A 21059-nucleotide genomic window follows, 5' to 3' on the forward strand; every position below is an offset into this window, starting at 1 on the left:
AAGCCTTTAGCTGTGAATATCGATGCAAACGGCTTCGGCCAGTTGTAACTAGAAATGTTCTGCATACAAATATCACTTTAAGTGATTTACCCTCCACATTACCACCACACCTTATGCTCGACTACATAATAGTTATGCTCTGCCATACTAACTGAGCTAGAGGCAAATGCCACATGAAACTGCCTTCCATTTTCTAACTTGGATAACATCTCTCCAACACTGTGGTAACTAGCATTAGTGGTACAAATTTCTCCAACCTGTGGTTACTATGATCAGTGGTAAATATTGCTCCAAACTGTGGTTACATTCAGTGGTAAATAGTACTCCTACACTGTGGTTACTAGCATCAGTGGTAAATATTGCTCCAACCTGTGGTTAGCAGCATCAGTGGTACATATGACTCCAACACTGTGGTTACTAGCATGTTATGTTATGTTGATTTATACCATGCAACGGTACCAACGCTGGGAAGTCTCCAGGTGCTCACGTGGCTCTGCAAGAAAAGAAGGTGTGGTGTGTTTGTGGGGCTAGGATGCTAGGATAGGTTCAGTACCAGGAGGAACTGTGTGTGTTGTCTTGCGTGTGGGTTGGTTTTGTGGATCAGCTTGTCGTAATCGTAAGGGTGCCTGGATGCGTACTAGTGTTTATGTTGTGTGCGTTGGTCGTATGCGGTTAGGGTGAAGTACAATTTTAGTCGATCTCACTCAAACATGGTGGTTACTAGCATCAGTGGTAAATATTCTTGAAACACTGTGGTTAGCAGCATAAGTGCTAAATATTGCTGCAACACTGAGTTGTCTAGCATCAGTGATAATTATTTGTCCAACCTGTGGCTGAAATTATCAATGGTAAATAATACTATAACACTGAAGTTAATAGCATAAATGGTAAACATTGCTCCAACACTGTGGTTACTAGCATTAGTGGTATATATTGTTCCAACCTGTGGTCACTATCATCAGTGGTAACATTGCTCCAACCTGTGGTTACTAGCATCAGTGGCAAATATTCCTTAAACACTGCGGTTACTAGCTAAATATGGTATTTCTCAAGAAACTAGACATCCTCAACATGGGTGGTCTGGTGGTCCAAAAATATGTTTTACAAATACAAAAGCATCTCTGCATGTGTTGTCCCACACAAACATAGTACCCTGTGTAAATAATGCAGACATTGGTTCTAAAGCATTAGCAAGTTCCCAATGATTTAGTACAATTTTCAGCTCGACCTAGAAACAGGAGTAGAGTGTTTTTATCTTTTAGTGGGGGCGGGGGGAGGTTCCTGTATAGCATCCACAAGACTAACCTGTGATGATCTGCTGTCTGCTGTCTGGATGCGGCCTATGTACTCTAGTTCTCTCACCCCCAAGTGGTACTTCTCTTTCTAAATGCTTAAACCTGCTTTCTGGTGTTGGCACAGAACTGCCCACAAAGCAAGAACATGTTCACTGCCATTCACACTGCATACAAGAAAATCAGTGTGGAAGCAGGCCACATTTTGTGAGTCTCTGTCTGCCCTCCACCCAGGTCACCAAGGACTTTCTGCATGGATCTTTGAACATCCACTATCTGCTGGTCACGTGTCCTGGTCCTGCCACTCAGTTGCACCTCCCACCTCCAGTTTTAGTGCCTTCCAGGTAGCTTAAGACTCCAAATAGACTACACTGAGGAGGCTTCTGGTCACATGACCAGGCACTGCCACCCATTTGCTAAGCGCACCAACAGTTTTTGCCACATCCAGGTAGCTTCTTAAGGATTCCAGGCAGACTGCATTGAGGAGGCTGCTCATCACGTGACCAGGCCCTGCAACTAAGTTGCTCCGTCCACCACCATGGTTTCACACCTTCCTGGTAGCTTCTAAAGGACTCTGGGCTGGCTACGGACAAACTGCATTGAGGAGGCTGTTGGTCATGTGTCCAGGGCCTGCCACTCAGTTGCTTTGCCCACCACCAGTTTTCACACCATCCGGGTAGGTTCTTAAGGATTCCAGACAGACTGCATTGAAGAGGGTGCTGGTCATGCGATCAGTCCCTGCCACTCAGTTCATTCGCCCACCAAGTATTTAACAAGTCCTACTTAGGCATCCTCATCCCCTGCATCCTCATCAAAGGAAGGATGAAGACAGGGACCTCACCAGTTTGTGCCTGGGATGGACGAAGACAAGGACCTCTCCTGTTTGTGCCTGCGATGGATGAAGACAAGGACCTCATCCGTTTGTGCCTTTTTTGGGCCAAAGACCAGACCAACTATCCTGCATGCTACCTACAAAGTAGTCGCTACTGCTACTACTCGCCAAAAGACATCACTGCATGTTACCTCCCTCCGCAGCTTATCCCCATACTCCCTAGGGTTCAAATGGACAAGCTCTTGGTGCTGTCTTGGCAAACTTCCATAGTGAACCTCATGAATATTGCCCTTGTTGCCATGCAACACCCTCAAACCACCCGGACACACCCACTCATGATGATCAATGCTCGCTTAGCAGTTGCTCGTGCAACAAAGATTGCCAAACTCATCTCATACAACAACCTTGAAGCCCTCTTCACCATCGAAATATGGTTTATGCCATTCACCCCCATGTTTTCGATGCCCTCCTTCCCCCAAGCTACTGCATTCAAAATGCCGATCGGCTCGAAAGGGCAGGAGGCAGATTGGCAATCATCCACAGGAGCAATTGCCATTCTCCATCATTCCCTCTACCAGAATAAGCTCGTTTGAATCAGTCACATGCCGGTTCCCTTTATCTCACAAAGAATCTATCACCTTTCACATCATCAACAGACCACCTCACAGGAGTGACTCTTCCATGGCCGACATCTCCCACTTACTCCCCTCAGCCAAACTAGCAAACTGTAATAATGTCTTTCTTTGAGATTTGAGAGATTCCCTGACAACCACACTCGCGGCAAGCTTTTTGCACTTATCGGATCCATGGACCTTAAGCAAATTGTGCGGATCCCGTGCACAACAAAGGTAACACCATAGACAGTCTTAACATCATCCCCCCTCATCACCTGCACAGACCCAATCCCACTTGACTGGTCTAACCGTGCCACTATCTCGGTGTCGATCACCCACTTTACTTTGGCCCGCAAAGGTCAGGCTAAACGCGCCCTCGCTCAGCACCACTCCTTCAAAACCCTCCTGGTGAATGAGCTAGAAACAAACTTTGCAGACTTCCCCCTCCAGAAGGAATGCCTCAGTCCTCCTAGAATGATTTTCAACAACTCAGCTATGAATCCGGTAGACAGTCATGCCCCCTTAAAACCACCCAGACTAGGACCAAACAATCCACCCATTGGGTACACCCCTGAGCTCGCCTCCAACAAACACTCAATCAGAACCTTAGAGAAATTGTGGCACAAAAACCGTAACCTTGGAGTTCTTCCCCATCTCAAATCTCTCTGTGCCAACTGTAACATTCTAAGTACTGAGGCAAAACCTGCTTACTACTTCACCACAATTGCGGCAACTTCTAACAGGAGCAAAGCCCTCTTTGAAGTAGTAAATCATTTTACCAAACCCTCACCCGGCCCGAAGTGCAACCAACTCAGGAAAAATGTGGTGGAAACAAAAACTTTTATTGAAAAAATTGATAAAATCCAACAGATAATGATATCAACCTCCCACAGCGTTTTCCCCCCCAAGAACCCCCCCATGTACTCCAGCCTGCCCACTGCCCATCTGGAGTGAATTCTCTCCTCCCTTTCCTAAAATCAATCACCTTTCTCAAACCTACTTCTGACTCTGATGATTTAATCTCAGCCTCCATCATTAAACAATCAATGTGTCCAGCACTCAATGCACTACTCAGCAGCATTAAGGCCTTCCTCTTAGAAGTTCTAACACTTTCTCCAGGAACACCATTGGCCATACTGCGACATGAACTGGGTCTGGTCTCCCTATATGCCCATGTACTATGGAAGCAATGTGCTCTTCTACGAAAAATGCTGGATGGTATAGGGAAACGCAGCCTTTTAAATGTATTGGCCCTAAACCTATTAACCTCCAAAATTGGTATGTCATTGAAGTGGAGAAATCATACGCTAAATGCGGTTTCTGATGCTTCAGTAACGATCGAGCTTCTTTTGACAAACCCTGACCGTGCCAAAAATAAAATTTATCAAGCAGACTGGATATCCAACATGACAATCTGCTCAAAACTCAAGGATTTTAACCCCGAGGCATTTGGCGTCAAAAGGTATGGGGTAATAGCAGAGTATCTGCTAAAATACCCATCACCTGCATCCCGTCAGAAATATCTAAGATTCAGATTAAATCAATATGAAACTAATGAGATTTTACATAGAAGGAAAGTAATACCAAAGGACCAGATCTTCTGTCGGCACTGTAATGACAAAGGACAATGTGAAACATTACAACATCTTATAATTGACTGCCCCGCTCTACATGACATCAGAGTGAAATGCTTTGGAAGTAAATTGTTGGTTCAGAGCGGTACTAGTTCTAGGCAAATATGGAATCTATTGTTTTCTAATCCAAGATTAACTATACAGCTCGCAATTGTGCAATTTCTTAATTTAATATTTCCTGTTACGAAGACTGTCTGTATCAATTCGAAGTGAAGGGAAGTCTGATGGTTGTAACATAATTATTCATTCTACTCTGTTTTATTTTGCCTCATAATTATTTTTAATGAGATACAAATAATTATTTACTTATCTTTTATTGTTTTAAGTGTGGATGTGCAAGTTTAAAAAAAAATGATAATGAGTGTAAATATTTGAAAAGTTGGTTTACCAGCTATATCAAATTAATAAAAAAAAAGAAGGGTCATTCCCAGACAACCTCAAGACTGGTCTCAGATGACCTCTTTGGAAATAAACAACCCTAGACCCCGATGTCCTGGCCAACTACAAGCCCATTATGACCCTCCCGTTTATTGACAAAATCTTGGAAAAAGTCACTACTCGCCAGAATCAATCAAATACACCTTCTAAAAGACTATTAGTCTGCGGTCTGTCCCAAGTGTATCATTAAGATATCCACCATCTAGGTGGTTGATGATGCACTCCAAATCATGGATAAGGGTGTCTCGTGCCTCCTCATCCTCCTTGATCTCCCCACTGCATTTGATACAGTGAACCACTGCATCCTCCTCTCCTTCACAAACCGGATGGGATTCTCCGGTACTGTACTGAATTGGTTTACCTCCTACCTCTTGGGCAGTCACCAGGCTGTCCAGATGAACATGGTGCATTATAACTGACTCCCAGTCTCCTGTGAAGTCCCCCAATGCTCAGCCTCTCATCAGTCCTTTTTAACCTTTACACAGAGCCTGTGGGTACACTCTCAAAAACCCTGATATAGCCATCAACCATTATGAGGACGATACTCATTTGTACAAGAGAATAAAAAGATCACCGAACATCAATCATCCCCGCGATTACCTAGCCATCATCCAGTCCTGGATAACGACTGCCTAACTCAAACTTAACCCACCAAAGACCAAATTTGTCTGAATTTTTGGTCCCCCCACTAAACAACAGCTTGTCAAACAATGGCTAAATAATATGTACCAGAAGGATTTGATCCACAACTCTGAGATTCAGCAAAGTTTTTAGGCTTCACCATTGACAGCAGCCTGTCCTTCCAGAAACACAGACAAGCTAAGCTTCACATATCTGGTGACACACACTCCTTGCGCAGCAAATCGACCAACCAGTACAAATCACAACCAGTCCATAAAGAGAAGAACCGCAAACAATCCTTTTCTTGCCATCTACTCACCCTCTGGAATTTGATCCCAGTATCGGATTGGAATGCCACCACATTTTTCAATTTTGCAAATCTTTCAAAATGTGGCTTAACAGCACCTGACCACGGAGTAATCTTAATGGATGCACAAAACACAACGCACAGAGCTGCGCTACTATTAAAAGATGCCAACCGAAACGTTGGCTACCCAAACTATCAAGCTAGGTCCACACTTTAAACAATCAAAAAAAATAAAGTGGCTACATACAATTATGCTACACACTGAGAACTCTCAATCTGTTTTTAAACTCCTATGTCCAGCAAACAATTCAACTTCGCTGCTGGTGCCCACAACCCAGCCAAGACAACCTTTTTAAAAAACATTATATAAAATAGATTTTTTTTTTTTTTTAAAAAGAGTTAAAGTTACTCGAACAAAATTTCAAGTCTGCAATGTTAAGGTACAAATACACACATTATTTCACTACAAATTGGTATCCACTGATAATGTTGCCAATGTAAATGCCACCAGGGCCTGATGTTTACCCAAATTTGCCCTCCTAATAAAATCAAGCCCTTACCTCAAATATTCTAGGACTACAGTATAGAATAGTAAAGATCACCAGTCCTAGAATATGTTGGTGAAGATTTTTTAGGATGCAGGAAACAAAATTGCCCCACTGGAGAAAATGTGCTGCCGAGGTTATCTCCTAGAGCTAAAAGGAAGAATCTAAGAATTTTCTCCAGGGCGTAGAGAACAATACAACGATGTATTATTAACACGTACACATCAACTATGAAACCCGAAATATAAACACTACACAGCCAGCCTAAGCACTCACCCCCACTATGGTATTGATGCATCCTGCCTAATATTTGAAGAGAGCGTTGAGGTTGGATCCGTAGTGTTTATACTTCAGGTTTCATGGTTGATGTGTACATGTTTATAATACATTTATGTATTGTTCTCTAAGCCCTGGAGACAATTCTTAACTTCTTGGGGACTATTGATGAATGTTCAGAGAGGTTTAAGACTAATTTTTTTGGAATGATAAACAGAATGAAATGTGTGTCCTAAATATGACATGTTTGGAATACATTACGTAGATTGATTTAGTGGCATGCGTTGCTGCTTCTGAGTTGACATGAATATTAAAGAAATTAGGCTTTGGGTCCAGATGTTAGTAATATCAGTCTGCCCTATTTTTCTGCCTCTGTCTATGTTTCTGCAGAAACTATTAATTTGATTTTGATTGCAAGGCAGTGGAAAGCTCCTGCTTCTCCTCATGGAGGACTTGAAATAGCACCACTTCCGGGGGAAGGGTGGAGATGTGGCGGATAGAAAGGAAGACAATGGGATGCCACTTCAGATGGATGGTCATAGAATGATCAGCCACAAGTGTAGCTTGGCCGGGTGAGGTGTCATGTAAAGCAGGTGAGTATGTTACTTGATCGTGGAGAACATACCTGGCTTCTGCTGGTTGCTCCTTTTATACTTTGGCTTTCCCCACAAGGCTGGGCGACAGGGCAGATTCTCTCAAGTGTTATCACATTGAAAGGTTGGAATCTAGCTTAGGTTCAGGAACGTGCCCGGCTTAGACTTGGGACCCTCGGATTCCCCTTCCGGTCACTACATTCTCAAGATTACCCTCAAGTATGGCCAATATTTATTCTACATTGTACTGTCGCCAGCCTGTTTCAGATGTCTGAATTGATGTAATCATACAGTCGCTACATCCTTTACTTTGGGGTCCTAAAAAGGAAGGACAAAGGGCTTGTAAGGAGCCCAAATTCTTATTACAGGAGCCTTGGCACTCTTAAATAATCCACACTCTAAAGAGCACAACACATATGAAGGCTGCTACTTACGGGTCTGTTCTTTGCTTCTTTTCGTCAGCAATGGCCAGGTTTCTGCAGCTTTTCACTAGAACATTAAGGGCACCAGTCTTGTAATTATAGTTGATGTTCAAAAGGATTTCTCCACTGACATTCACGTTGCCATAGTCCCCAGTTTCACTGTAGACGCTCATCATGCTGTTAATGCTGGTCTGGAACAAGCAAGATAGACGTCTTAAAATCTATTTACAATGAATAAGTGGTCACTCTGTAGGGTCTTGCAGTAATTGGACTTAGCACTTAGCAGTACTAGGAAGCAAAATTACATATTGGCAACAGTCCTGTTTTCACATACAAGAACAAATTGAGTTTTCGGGAAGAAAGGTACATGGCAGATGATAAAATGCTTTCAGTCGTAGAGATGGCATTTCCAATATGAAGGCACTGTATTGCTCTGGCTGTCTGCAAAATCGAGTTTAAGGCCAATTTTGTACCGAACTATGACTAACACAAAGGATTACAATGGAATTATCTACAACCATCCGTTTCCTGAATTTACAAAAAGGCAACGTGCTACAGTATTTAGCTCCTATTGGGACAATATTGCTAGAATTTAAAGAAGTCAGTTTTGCAACGATGAGATTTTTCACACGTGTAGTGTAAGGGCGGGGGGCCTTGACATTGTGTAGACTGTGTGCAAACAAATAAAGTGGTTTATGCAAACCTACACTCATGACAAGTATATTAAAGCAAGGGGAAACACAGTTTATTACTTAAAATGTGTATAAAAAACAGCAAAGGATAAAGGGGTCTGTATTTCAAAGTCAAGTGAGGAAGTCAGAAGAAGAAGACAACAAAGGCGGCCATTTTGGAATACATGCAACCAGGAGGCCATCCTTTTGTGAATGTGCACGGGGCTGCGCAGCAATAGATATGGTAAGCAGGGCAATGCATCGAAGACAGCTCGTAGTAGCAGAAATTGTGAACCAATCGTTCTTTCCTCTGCATTCTCAGGAAGCACAAATGATTGGCCAATAAGCTGCAGAAGAAACGGTGGAAGCGGGAAGTGTATCCTAATTTGTTTGCAAAAAAAAGAATGCTGATGGAGTATACAAGGATTACGAGGATAAAGATAAAACAATGGTCCCACATGATATCGATTTTAAGTGGGAGATTTGCATGCTGTGATTTGAGATACTCCTGGACAAAGTGGTAACTTATTTTACCCCAAAATAAAAAAAGGAAAGTGTGATTCCCAAAATGATTTACAACGTTTCTATGTTTGCACATTTTGGAGTACGTTATGCAGTTTTACAACTTGTACCTAACAGGGGAATGCTATAGGAAATTGTAGACGTGTGCCTGGGGTTATCTGAATGGGGAAGAGATACACACCCACAACACTGTAACGGTAGATCATGGATTCCCAAACCTCGAAGTTGTCTTAGAAACAACTGTGAACAGATTTAAGTTACATCTGAATATTCTAGACCTAAGTGTAGGATGTTAAAAGTGAATGAAAGCAATAGTCTGACAGAATATCTGGTGTAGAAAGCGATACTCTGAGAACATTTCTGGAGCAAAAAAGTATTTCCAATAGTTCCCTTGTTCATGTGCTTGACATGGAGTAAGTTACTCGAGAGCAAGTTTCTCCTTAGCAGGCCACCAACTTGGGGCTTTAGGGCCTTCTTGGTGAACGAGGAATGCCTACACAAAGGTTCTGACAATTAATTTTCACCTGATTTCTTTTTTAATCCATTTTCAGGTGTAATGTATGCATAGATCTAGGAGTAACTCAGGTCAAAAACAAGATTCTTTGTGAATCGACCCTTTAGTCACGAAAACTGGCAGCATGAGGCGACTTATTTATCAGAGACATCCACATTTTGTTTTAAGGAACTGTTTTGACAGTTCTTAACCTTGTTCTCTGATGTTACCAGCTTGCTTCTTTGACCTAAGCCAAACAAAAGAGGTGATGGGTGAAAGGTTTGGAATTAATCCTACCCTCTGGCAATGCTCTGGGCGACCCTCCAGACCATTGTTCTTCGCCTGCCTAGCCATTACATAAGGGGAAAGACCATCTGCAAATCAGGCTGGGTCCCACCTCAAAAGGGGAACTCCAGCCCAAACTGCTCGGTCACATCCCTTCTACACGAGACCACCCAGCAAAACGGATTCCATTGGAGAGCCCTGTACGGTTAGCTGATGTAGATGGGAGGGGTCAGACAGAAAAGCAACTTTTAGGAAAGTAAGTGGCCAGTAAGTAATGGGGGAAAAGAAAATCAAGGGAGGGGTGTATGACCCTAGGAAACTCTGGGAAAGGGTATGCAGGCATTCAGGAACAAGAACCAAGAAACTAAGCTGAATACCCAACAAATGTCTCGTACTGTGCTCGTGCAAACTGCAATACTTTGCCCCTCCCTCGCCCAGCATCTAGCAATCAGGTAGTCCTGCCAAAGTTAAGTCACATGTCAGAAATTCCAGCCATTCTCTATCCCCCCTTAACAAAACATTGTGCCCACTGACGTGCCTTTAATCTCCAAAATGGCTTGCCTATGTGTTTCACCATCGGTGGCCTCCTCCAGTAATGCCTGCAGTTAAGTTCCTGTCACTAATATTTCCTGTTTAGATCTTATTATGCAGCCTTCCTTGAACACACCAAACCGGACTCCACGTCAGTAACAGAGCATTCCAGCCTAACGATTGCATTTTTCAAGCGTGCAATGGTCACCATAAATTCAGCAAATCACCCGGGTGGGTAGATCACTAATGCGAGGTGGTGATCTACCCACCCGCATGGTGTTTGGGGACATGAGCACAGTGTTATAAAATCCCCGAGATCCATCTTGCTACTCCTGTCCACCAGGGCAAAGACCTTCTTTTGTATCCGTCCCTCAGCCTCCACTGAATAAAACCTGCTGTACAAGGTATCAAACCACTTGCAAGTTCACCTGTCGGCAGTATGTTCAAGACCCCCTAATCATTTCTAATCCCGGCCTGGGGTCACCTGGCACCACCAGCAGTGGTTCATTGCTCCAGTCCAAACGGAGATGGAATCACTGTAAACTGACTTTCTTACATGGTGGTCCAAACACTGCCCTGCACGAGTATCTGGGGAGATCACCCACTTATCCTTCATGGCTCCCTCCACACGACATCTGCTTGTAGCACAGCCATCTTTCCGCTGCCTCTGTTCCACGCCCGCTCTCTTGTCAACGGTGTTAATCCAATTTGAACGGTAATCTGGACACATCGCTTTTCTGTACTACTACCTTCCCTGGAGAGCGATCACAGGGGCTCTGGGAGCACACTCCACACATCTGGTAGCTAAACTGAGGAGTGGGCATCTTGTGGGCTCTTTGGATCCACTCCTGTAAAACACCTTAAGGTGGTTTATGGTCTTTGCATAACATTTTTTCCATCGAGGGTCCTTTCCATCGAAAATTTTGCATTGAAAAAATGTGTTTCGAATGCATTTTAAAACAAAATCTTTCATCTGGGGTCCCCATCCACCCCTCCACCAGGCCCTTCACTAAAGGGTCCCCAATACTTCACGACTACTGGCTGACTTCAGCTTCCCAATCATCATCCACATCAAGCCACTGGAATGGTCCGTTGCTATCTCCTCACCTGTCATCAAGCCAGCAGTGGACATGTAGCCACAGCAGATACCCGCACCCGCCACTCACGTCCAGAGTATTCTTTCAAACCAGTAACCCACTCACTGCTTCAACTCTGGACAAGTGCCCATGCAGAATGGCCCTTTGCATAGTTAAATGTTTATTTGGCCTTTTCTACCATTACAACTCATTTCAGAAGAATCACCCAACATCACAAGAATGAACAAAAATAACAGTGGAAAACACATTTCATCAAACGCAAATAAGTGTAGGCTACTGCTGAATTGAAACACCCCTTTTTAAAATGAAGTTTAGAGGGAGTCCCCTTCCACCTTTTACATACCATTTTCGTGTTTTAAAAAATTGAAAAAAGATGACAACAATACACCATTGAATCCCCACTGTTACACTCTGTGTTGCAATATGGTCCCCATATTTCAAAACAACATGTCTGCCCTTGATTTTTATAGGGGGTAGGATCTCCGTTTAAGCTTGCACATCTGGTGGTTGTAAGTCTCAACTTGAGTACATACTGACCCTTATTATAATTGCATCAAGAGACAAAGGCTCAACGGTTCCTTGCTCTAGTATCATTTAGTAGTTACACATTATTTTATTAATTTTATGTCCTTACAAGTTTTCTGATTAGTTTGAACTAAGTAAGACTATAGACGAAAGTACATTGAAAGATGAAACAAAGAACAAACGAAAACGGACAGCAAATGAGAAGGAAACAAGACCACTCACAGTATCAGCATCTGCGTCAGGCACATTTAAGCAGGTCCATTTCCTGTCGCAGCCTGCCTGCATGTTCTTTGAAGAGAAGGTAGAGGTCAAGAGAGAAAATGCAGTTAGAGACAATGACAGTGAGACCAAGAAGTGCAACGGAAAGTTTAAGAAATATCTAAAATGTATTTGAACTCTCTTCAAAACGTGTAGTTGCCGGGTACACCTAACCTTTGGGTAGTCAATGTGGCCAGGGTATTTTGATCCGCAGCCAGGGTGAGCTGGCCATCCTGTATTAAGGTATGATGTGTCTGGCCATTACACTTCGATATTTTGCTCTAAATGTGTGGAGAGCCATACTGTTGGTTCATGGTGAGAGGAGAGGGTGGTGAGACAGGTTTGAGGTTCTTTGATGTAGTAAATCAGACCTTTGAATCTTTCATGGGGTGAGACATGCTTTTCGCTTTTCCCGTGGGGTGTGGCTACCCAGATATTGTCGTTCCTGGTGGAGGATTGAGTCTAGCTTGGTGCCTTCAAGGTCAAGCTTGTGATATTAATGGACTTTAATGCTCCAGAACTGGGCTGATCCATTCCCTTAGTTCCTTAATTATCGGGAATGGTAAGTAAGAATGGTGAAACTTGTGGTGGGATAACTAGAATTACGGAGTTAGTGAGAGACATTTTTGTGACTTGTTGCAATGATGTGCACTATGTTTTGGGCTCTGGATTGATACAAGTGAGGTATTTAGTTGTTGGTTAGGAGGTGCTAGACTTATGACTGCAGTTGTATTGGTGGGCAAGAGTATTACCTTTGGTAAGGGATTATCATTTGTTGTGTGGTGAGGTATTTGGATATTGGAAAGGGATATGTCAAATAGTTGGGAGTTGGAGTAGGATGGACAGACACTTGGTTTTGGAACGTGGTTTGAAAGATTATTAGTTAGGTGTAACATGAGCAGGCCTGATGGTGTTGTAGAACCAGTTTTCTTGCCTCTGGTTTGAGATCATTTAGGTGTTTTGTTATTGATTGGAGGCTTATTTTTTAGTTCGGTGAATGGGAGAACATTCTGTTGGGCTCTGGGATGATTGTGTAAGACATGCATTTCCTTCAGTGGGTGACACGATCTAGACTTTTGGTTCTATCATGGAGTAGGTCAGATCATTGGTTCTGCGAATGAGTTGAGGCAGGCTTTGGGGTTCTCGTGTTAGGAATGAGACAGGGCTTTATTTTAAGTCATGCTTCTGGAGTTATGGTCAGCTAGCAGTATGGCTCTGTGGGTACGGGAGCCAGGCTTTGGGAGGGACTGGTCAGTCTTAAATGCCATGGTGTGGGTTATGGCAGATTCCACATTCTGGGGCTGTGGGTGGTGTTTGTGTGCTGGAGCACCACTTCTTTTTACTCCAGAGAAACAATGTTAGTATAGTGGTGTGTTTTCTGTGGGAATTATTAGTGCTGACAGCTGGTGACACATAAAAATCTATGTTAAAGCTTGTTTCTTAGGTTTATTCTTGTAAAGTCACTAATACTTGCACAGTGTCTTCTTTTGTGCTTTGTCTCTTCATGTTGGAGTAAGACAAGGGGCAGGAGTAGACACACATAAGAAAGAGTCATGTAGGAAGGAGAAAAGGAGAATGGAAAGGAACATAGTAAGAAGTGGCAACCTTGTTACTAAAAAGATACAGTTTGAGGTATTGTCTCACTGACATCAAGATATTTCTTCTTGGATACAGGGCAATATAAAAATTCAAAGGAGGCAGTTCTTTCTAACACGCTTTTGCACTCTTAGTAATGTTTTTCAATGAAAGTACTCGCACATCCTGCAACATTGCTATAGATTTTCGCATCCTATGAAAACACATGGTTCCAAGTTGCTCCCTGATCTGCATGACTCCTCTGAATTGATGCATTTTCATTAGTACACCCCCCCGGCTGTTAACAGTTTGAAGCTCACTGTTCAATATGTTAACCTCTCCACGTTACGAATCCCTTTCAACCTGAAAAATTATACCAGACCAGCTTTCCCCCTGATTCAGTATCACCAGCACAACACTCACCTCTGTGTAAGGAGTGCTAGGTAACATTTGTACCATATCAGTTTTAAGGCCAACTGGATCAAATGCGCCCTACCCAACAGAGCTTTTCCATTTTTATTACAGGTTTCCTAGTTTTGAATTTCACAGTAGAAAAATCTCAGGACAATACCGTAGGACATGATACTTGCTTATGAGGGGGAGTTTCCACACAACCGAGCAGAAAACATTCACGGTTTAGGTGGGAAGGAGGAGAGCATGCTCAATCCCTTACTTTCAAAAATGCCTCGAGACACCTTATCTCCTCCATGTCTTTTGGATATCATTGAAAAACAAAGGTGATGGCTTGAAGCTTTAGAATTAATCTGTACCTCTGGTATTGCTCTGGGCAACCCTCCAGAACATACTTCTTCGCCTGCCAAGTCATTACAAAAGGAGAACGACCCTATGCAATTCAAGCTTGGCCCCACCACAAAAGGGGTAGTTCAGCCTGAACTGCTTGGTCACATCCCTTCTGCACAAGACCAAGACCAAAAGCATTGGATATCATTTCCAGACACCGCTCCCCTCGCCTATATGGTAAATTGTTGTTTTTACAATGCGTAGAGGGCCATGGTCAGCTTTTACCATGGTCTCCTTCACAAAGGATGCTTTATCCCCTGCCGTCTGGGAGATGTATAGGTGGCCTTGCTGTATTTCTTAGTCTCTGGGAGCATCTGTGACTCAACTAACATGTACATTTTCTAAATTAATAAGAGCTCGAGACATTCCTGGGATTTGGTGTGAACATTTCCATCACTCATAGAGCTCAATGATAAAATGTTGTTTCAGCGATCGCTTGCACTATTTAAGTGTTACAAATGTGCTGAAATATAGAAATTGTAGGAATGATGGGTGGCCCAATAAAGAAACTGCTCAAACAAAAAGCACTCTTTGTGAGACTTTAACCTTTTGAGTGCCTGTCATTCCCCTGCCGTCATGGACCAGAATGTCTGGACCAAAAAAAGAAATGTCGCTTTTTGCTTGACATAGCTAGGAGGAGACCTATGTATGATATGATGTGTAGCTTTCATTCATCACACATTTGTCGATGAGAATAATGGATGATGAACAGGTGAACAAATGCACCTTTGGTGGAGCACAAATGCATGAAATTAAATTGTGGTTTTATGTTTATATTTGAAAAAGATGCCCATAAACTGATGAGCAAAATCTACTTGCCTTGTTGACCATTTAAAAATAAATCTATAATCTGCTATTTGCCAATCTCAATCACATTATTGGACTACTCGATGACGTATTATAGTGCTCTGATGATGTTTACATTTTATTTGTTTATGATTTCTAATGGGAAAAACTGTCAATTAAATAGTAGAAGCCATATTCCTATTAAACATACACTGTTGGAAATAGAGACTAGAAATGTACTGCACAGTCTTCGGCTCAGGGAAGACCGATAATATTTCAGGTAAATGGGCATTTCTTTCTCAATATGAGTCTGTCTTTAATTGTGCCAGAACTTCCTATGAATATTTTACATTCCTCATTTTAAAAGCAGGTACCAAGTGAATGGCACCGTAATACCCGACAAGAAATCATCTGCATTCCTCATTGTTTATGAAGGAATGGAAATGCATAGAAATTGATTATTTTTGTTGTGCTATATGACAAATATTACTTGCCAGTCATCGCTTTTCTGGAGCTTGTATCTGCTTAGAAACACTTGCTTTGCATAGTCCGCCATGCAGTGGTTGGCTCGGAGCACAGCATTTGTTTTTTCGAAGTTGAAAAAGGGGCATTGATAGGGGCGTTACTGTCACACTATCTCTCTTGTACGTGTACAGGTACCTGTGGACCCCCAAGCAGCAACGTCCTCAGATTGTTTTTTTTTGCCATCTGTTGGCAGAAAAGCTTGTTGCAGAGATAGTCCCTTTACCGATCCAGCAGGATGTAAATCATTTAGCTTGGTGCATTAATTTGTTTCCCCCTAATGGCATATATTTAAAATTGCAAAAATATCAATACATATGGATTGAAGCTCTTCAAATGCACATAATGTCTTAAGCATTTACTTCCTTTTCAATTGCTGATGCAAACATATGCAGAAACACGACAAAGGAGTCATGTCACTTTAGTTCAGTGAAAAAGGGTATATTAAAACCACCTCCATAGTAAGGGGTGATCATCAAGTCATGTCTAGCATCAGACTGCTTTCCTATACAGATGGCTTGACTTACTCATCCCAAGTTATGTGTAGGTGGCTCATTAAGCTTTATGAAATCCTGTGCACCAAGTGGCGAGAAACTGTATGATTTCATAGAAAATGTAATATTTTGGTGGAAAGGCATGGCCGAACGTCTAACAAATTCTGGAATTTAAAGACTTGCTTTGTTGTTTTGTAAAGGTCTAAGGAGAGTGGCTGAGGTGCCTCTCCGCATAATTTGCTGAGAGCTGTGGTTGTATTTTGTGGGGTGAAAAAACAGCTGCAGAGTGACAGAGATGGAGAGGCCATGCTAGGCCATTATTGTGAGAGTGAAGCTGGCTAATCTGGAGTCTCATTGAAATATAAAAGCCAGTACAAACTGTGATTTCCAACATGAGGCCTAGTGAATAAGCGAGAATGGGCCTCACTCAACTTCATCAAAATGGAAAGGCACTCAGCTGAAGGAGAGTGTGTCTCAGAACTGTGATATTGCTAACGATGCCCAATGAATGGGAAAAGACACGGGGTGCTGCAGATGCTAACTTCTTGTGAACTGGGAAAACAAACCTTTTGACATATTCAAAACTGCAGCAGTACACATGGGAAACAATACATTGAAATGCTGTGCCTTTGAAAAATAAAAAGGAGGAACTGTGCCTTACATTTGAAAAGTGAAGCCAAGTGACATATTTCGGAGAAAGACATGTTTCACAAAAAAATGACATTTACATGGAAAGGCTTACTTGTTGGAGAAGTGAACAAGAATGTTCTATGTAACTGTGGCCTATGCGTGAATAATACCTAAAGTGAACTTGTATCTGTCCAAACTGTATGCAAAGAAACATTGCATTATAAACAACATCCCCAGATGTTACATGTAAGCACATCTTGTCAATTTACAGCTGTATTTTCTAAAGTATGGATGCAGCTGGTGTTTTCCCCGCTGAACTGAAAGGTCTGTGTCTTTGAAAATTTGAACTAAAGACCTGTGGGTTGGGCCTCCTCAGGAAAAGCAGGCCTGGTTCAGTTAGAAATGCAAATAAATAATGGCGAATTAGATCAAAATTGTGGGAGCTGTAGATAACACAGCTAGCAGAGATGACCTTCAAGGTCAAGTCTCCCCATTAGCTGTTCATTAGCGGCCAACAGAAATGACCTTTTCAGGGCTGATTCAACCTCAAGAAATTGCTTCAAAGCCACTAATGGATGTTCAAACATTGTGTATGAAACAGAGCTTGCTGATAAGCAGATGTTTGTGTCAGGTCACAAGAACAGAAAAAAAATATTTTAAAAGGGTTGGGGCTAGTGTAAAGATGAGGGACACATGTGATGCCTTGCCATGTGATTAATATTGGGCCACCCTTTCTTTAATAAAAAAGAGAATCATATGTCCCAGTGAGCTCATCCCAGATTCATATTAAAGGGGATTAGACGCCTGTCAGTGTCATGTACATTCGCGAAGTCCGCTCCTCTCTCACCGTCCATGCCACTAAACTTTTAATCTCCTCCCTTATCTTCTCTCGCCTCTTCTACTGCTCCTCTATACTCTTTGGACTACCTGAATCTCATCTTGCCCCCCTCAAATCCCTCTACCACTCAGCTGTCCGTACCCTCTGCCTCCTTGCCCCTCATGACTGAATTTCCTACTCGCTTTCTTACATTGGTTGGCTTCCCTTCCACTCCCAACTTAAATTTCATTTTTTCTGCCTTGTCTTTAAATCTCTCCATGATCTTGCTCCCCGTACCTCTCCTCTCTCCTCTCTTTCTACACCCATTCCCGTTCCCTTAGTTCTGCTGATCTCTTCCTTCTCACCGTTCCCCCTTCCCCATGTGCCTCCTCCCGTTTCCGCTCCTTTCAGCTCCTAGCTCCCCTGCACTGGAACTCCCTACCTCTCTCTATTCACTCCATACCTACCTTTTCCTCCTTCCGTACTTCCCTTAAATCTCTCCTTCCTCATCTCCCACCCTGATACCTTCTCTCATTACTATCACCTTTCCCTCACATATCCCCCTAAGCACCTCACCCCCTTTTTTCTCTTACCCTCCTTGCTTCTTCGCCCTAATGCCCTTTCTTTTCCCTATTCCTTTCCCATCCTCATCCCCTCCTTCCCTCTTAGCCTCACAGATTAATTGCTCTACATAATGTTTTCTTGGTTTGATTCATGTTTTGTAAATTGCTTCTACTGTTAAAAAATGTTTTTATGTACCTTGTTGTTATAATGTAAAGCGCTTTGGATTAAAGTGCTATATAAACACAATAAATACAAAATACAAATGTAAATATGAATCCTGTGTGATGTATACAAGTTGAGTTATAAAGACAATTTTGATTCCGACCTTCTCATAATTCCGAGGGAATGGATAGTTGGTGTGGTGATAGGTTATGGAAGTAAGGTTTGAATCTTGAAGGGTCAGAGTTGTGACTATTTTGGCTAAGGAGTAAATCGATAAAAAAGGTAGCTCCTCCCAGGAAGGGTGTGCCGAGATATGATTAGTATTTTCTGACTAGCCGTAAAATATATCACTCAAATATATATATATGTGCCTGCAGTTTTCTGAAAAATTGGTGTAGCTGCCATGTTGTTATTGTTAAGGACAATGAAAAAGTTAAACCCACTAGTCATTTTGGTTGACGAATCATTCTCTGCACTCAGCCTCCATCATCCACACCTCCCCAACTCTTTGCCCTATCAGCAGGCAGTGGGCATGTTCGGGGAGGGAGAGAGCTGGCCAATCTGCAGCGTGGGAATAATAGAGTGTCACCTGCCCTATAAGAGATCAGTTTTCAATCTGAGAGGGACTTTTCTTTGACTTTTGACTCTTGGGAACTTTCTTTGGGCATTTGATTTTTCCTTTGACTTTTTCATTCCATTGCTGGAGGTAGTCCACTTCTGGACTCGTGCAAGGAACAACTGGCAGGGAGAGATACCATGGACTTAAACATTGCGTGGGAGACAGAGAGTGGAAATTCTAGAAGATAGCTGGGCCTGCCGTTTGAGGAGCCAGAGGAAGTCTGGGTGCTGGGACTACCGTTGAGTGAACCTTTGACCAGATCTGTGCTGTCCTCAGAGGAGCCCCGTTATTTCCCTGGATGTCCCATAACCAAGGCCTCCCATGTATGTAGATTAATCCAAATGCCAACAAAAGTGGTGGGGGGGGAATCTGCCAGCCTTAATCTCCATCTCGCATAGGTGGTTGGAACTGGGGAGAGAGACCCTTGCCACATTTGATTAAATCTAACTCAAATTAATTCCACTATAGAAAATCACTCTATCTATTTAAATTGAATTGTGTTGGGAACTGCCTGCCTTAATCATTTCCATTAAATTGTGGGGAAGGGTTGAAGCTGTTTTGGATCCTTAGCAAATTGAATTGAAGTTAAATCAATTAATTCCCATATTGAAAATCATGGGATGAGTGTTTTTAGAGTTCAAAACTAGCAATGTTCATGCACAGTGTGTTAGAGCCGGTATAGACAATAAAGTACTTGGGTGACTCTAGCGTCCTGAAAGCCCTTTCTTCTGTACAGAAAGGGGGGTGTCCATAATCCCAAAATAAATAACCCTAAAACCCTGCCATTCAAGAGAATGTAGAGTGTGCAAAACGAAATTTCCCAATGTTTTACTTGCATCCCAAATAAGAATCCCAAGGCCCTGAATTTCCCGCAAAAAAGCCCAAAACTCTTTTCCCATTGAGTTCCTTTCTTGACTTTGCCTTTCAAATAAAAAAGCCCCAAACAATTGTTTTTCTTTGTGTGTATTTCACAAACCCTGCCTTTTAATAAAAAGCCAGATGATTTGCCCATTGCACTCCCATTCCCTGTACCTTGCCTCCAAACCAGAGGGGTCATATCTAATTGATACCTGGGGCTGGGGGTTGATAACAGACTAAGCAATCCCTGTGTGAGTCATACTGTTTGTGGGTGAAATTGCAAGAAATCTGATGTAATGTGATGTGATGACTGTCCATCTCTAAACGTTACCTGTGTGTTGTAGTATCTGCCAGTCCATTAGAACTATGTCAGTCAATTGGTGCAAGTAATTTGAGATTGTGATATTGTGTTGTGCCACGGCGTTGGTGGCTGATGTTTTGGTTGTTTTATTATTCTTTGTCAAACATTAAATAAATACATATTCTTACTATACATCGGTCTGGTTCCTAGCTCATTGGTGGTACAGAGGGTATTTGCTGGGTGGTGCAAGATAGGTTGGAGGCCTCACTAAAGTTGAATCTGTATAAGGGCTTTGAGTGTAAGTCACCTTGTTTGGGGTAGGGTGAAGGAACGCCCTGTGTTGAGTGACGGTCTAATAAATCGTGACAGTTTGGAAACAATCCATACATTCTCAGCGTTTGTGGGAAATGATGAAAACTTTGATGCAAGTCTGAAGTGTGGCACATTCCACGTATAGCTCAGCAAGGTATTGGCAGGTTCAGTAGGCCCTTCCCGGGCCTTCAAATATCGGCAGAGAGAGAATTATGATTAAAGGTTTAAGCTAACAAAGGACTGATCCCATAGTGCAGTTGCCATTGTGCCAGGTAGGTTGCACAGTTGGCTTGGCAAGAGCCATGAACCATTGACTACATTTCACATTCGCACCCTGCAGTAGAATCAGGTCATTGCACTGCACCTTTTGAAACCCCTAATCTCTGAACAAAGCATTATGATTCCAAAGCCAATGGTAGTCCGTCGGCCACCCAATTATAAATCATGTGTCTTTTTTGGGTCCTACTTTAAATGACATCTATGAATTAACATGTGAGGAGGATAAATTGCTCATTGTGCAGAGCCTGTTCCCCTTCTCTCCAAGTCCTTACCTTCTTATTGTTTCATCTTCTCATCAGCCTGTGGTCCACGTCCTTCCACTTTTCTAAAAATAGCAGTCATGGGGCTAGTCCAGGGGAACTTATTTCTCTGCAACTCTATTT

At 42.5% G+C, this 21059-nt stretch overlaps 1 protein-coding gene across 6 annotated transcripts in view; it reads right to left on the reverse strand.

Moving 5' to 3' along the window:
• SYTL5 (synaptotagmin like 5) overlaps positions 1–21059 on the reverse strand; it is an 885600-nt gene that overhangs the window by 89476 nt on the left and 775065 nt on the right. For 4 of the 6 annotated variants that reach the window (XM_069636560.1, XM_069636555.1, XM_069636559.1 and 1 more), the window contains one exon: positions 7587–7765. In XM_069636560.1, coding sequence (XP_069492661.1) covers positions 7587–7765 — 179 coding nt within the window. Of the gene's footprint in view, positions 1–7586; positions 7766–11920; positions 11987–21059 lie in introns of all 6 variants that reach the window. The other 2 variants (XM_069636554.1, XM_069636558.1) reach the window with 1 other exon arrangement.

The sequence above is a fragment of the Ambystoma mexicanum genome, chromosome 7p, assembly GCF_040938575.1.
Source record: "Ambystoma mexicanum isolate Mex_15411 chromosome 7p, UKY_AmexF1_1, whole genome shotgun sequence".
NCBI classification, from domain to species: domain Eukaryota; kingdom Metazoa; phylum Chordata; class Amphibia; order Caudata; family Ambystomatidae; genus Ambystoma; species Ambystoma mexicanum.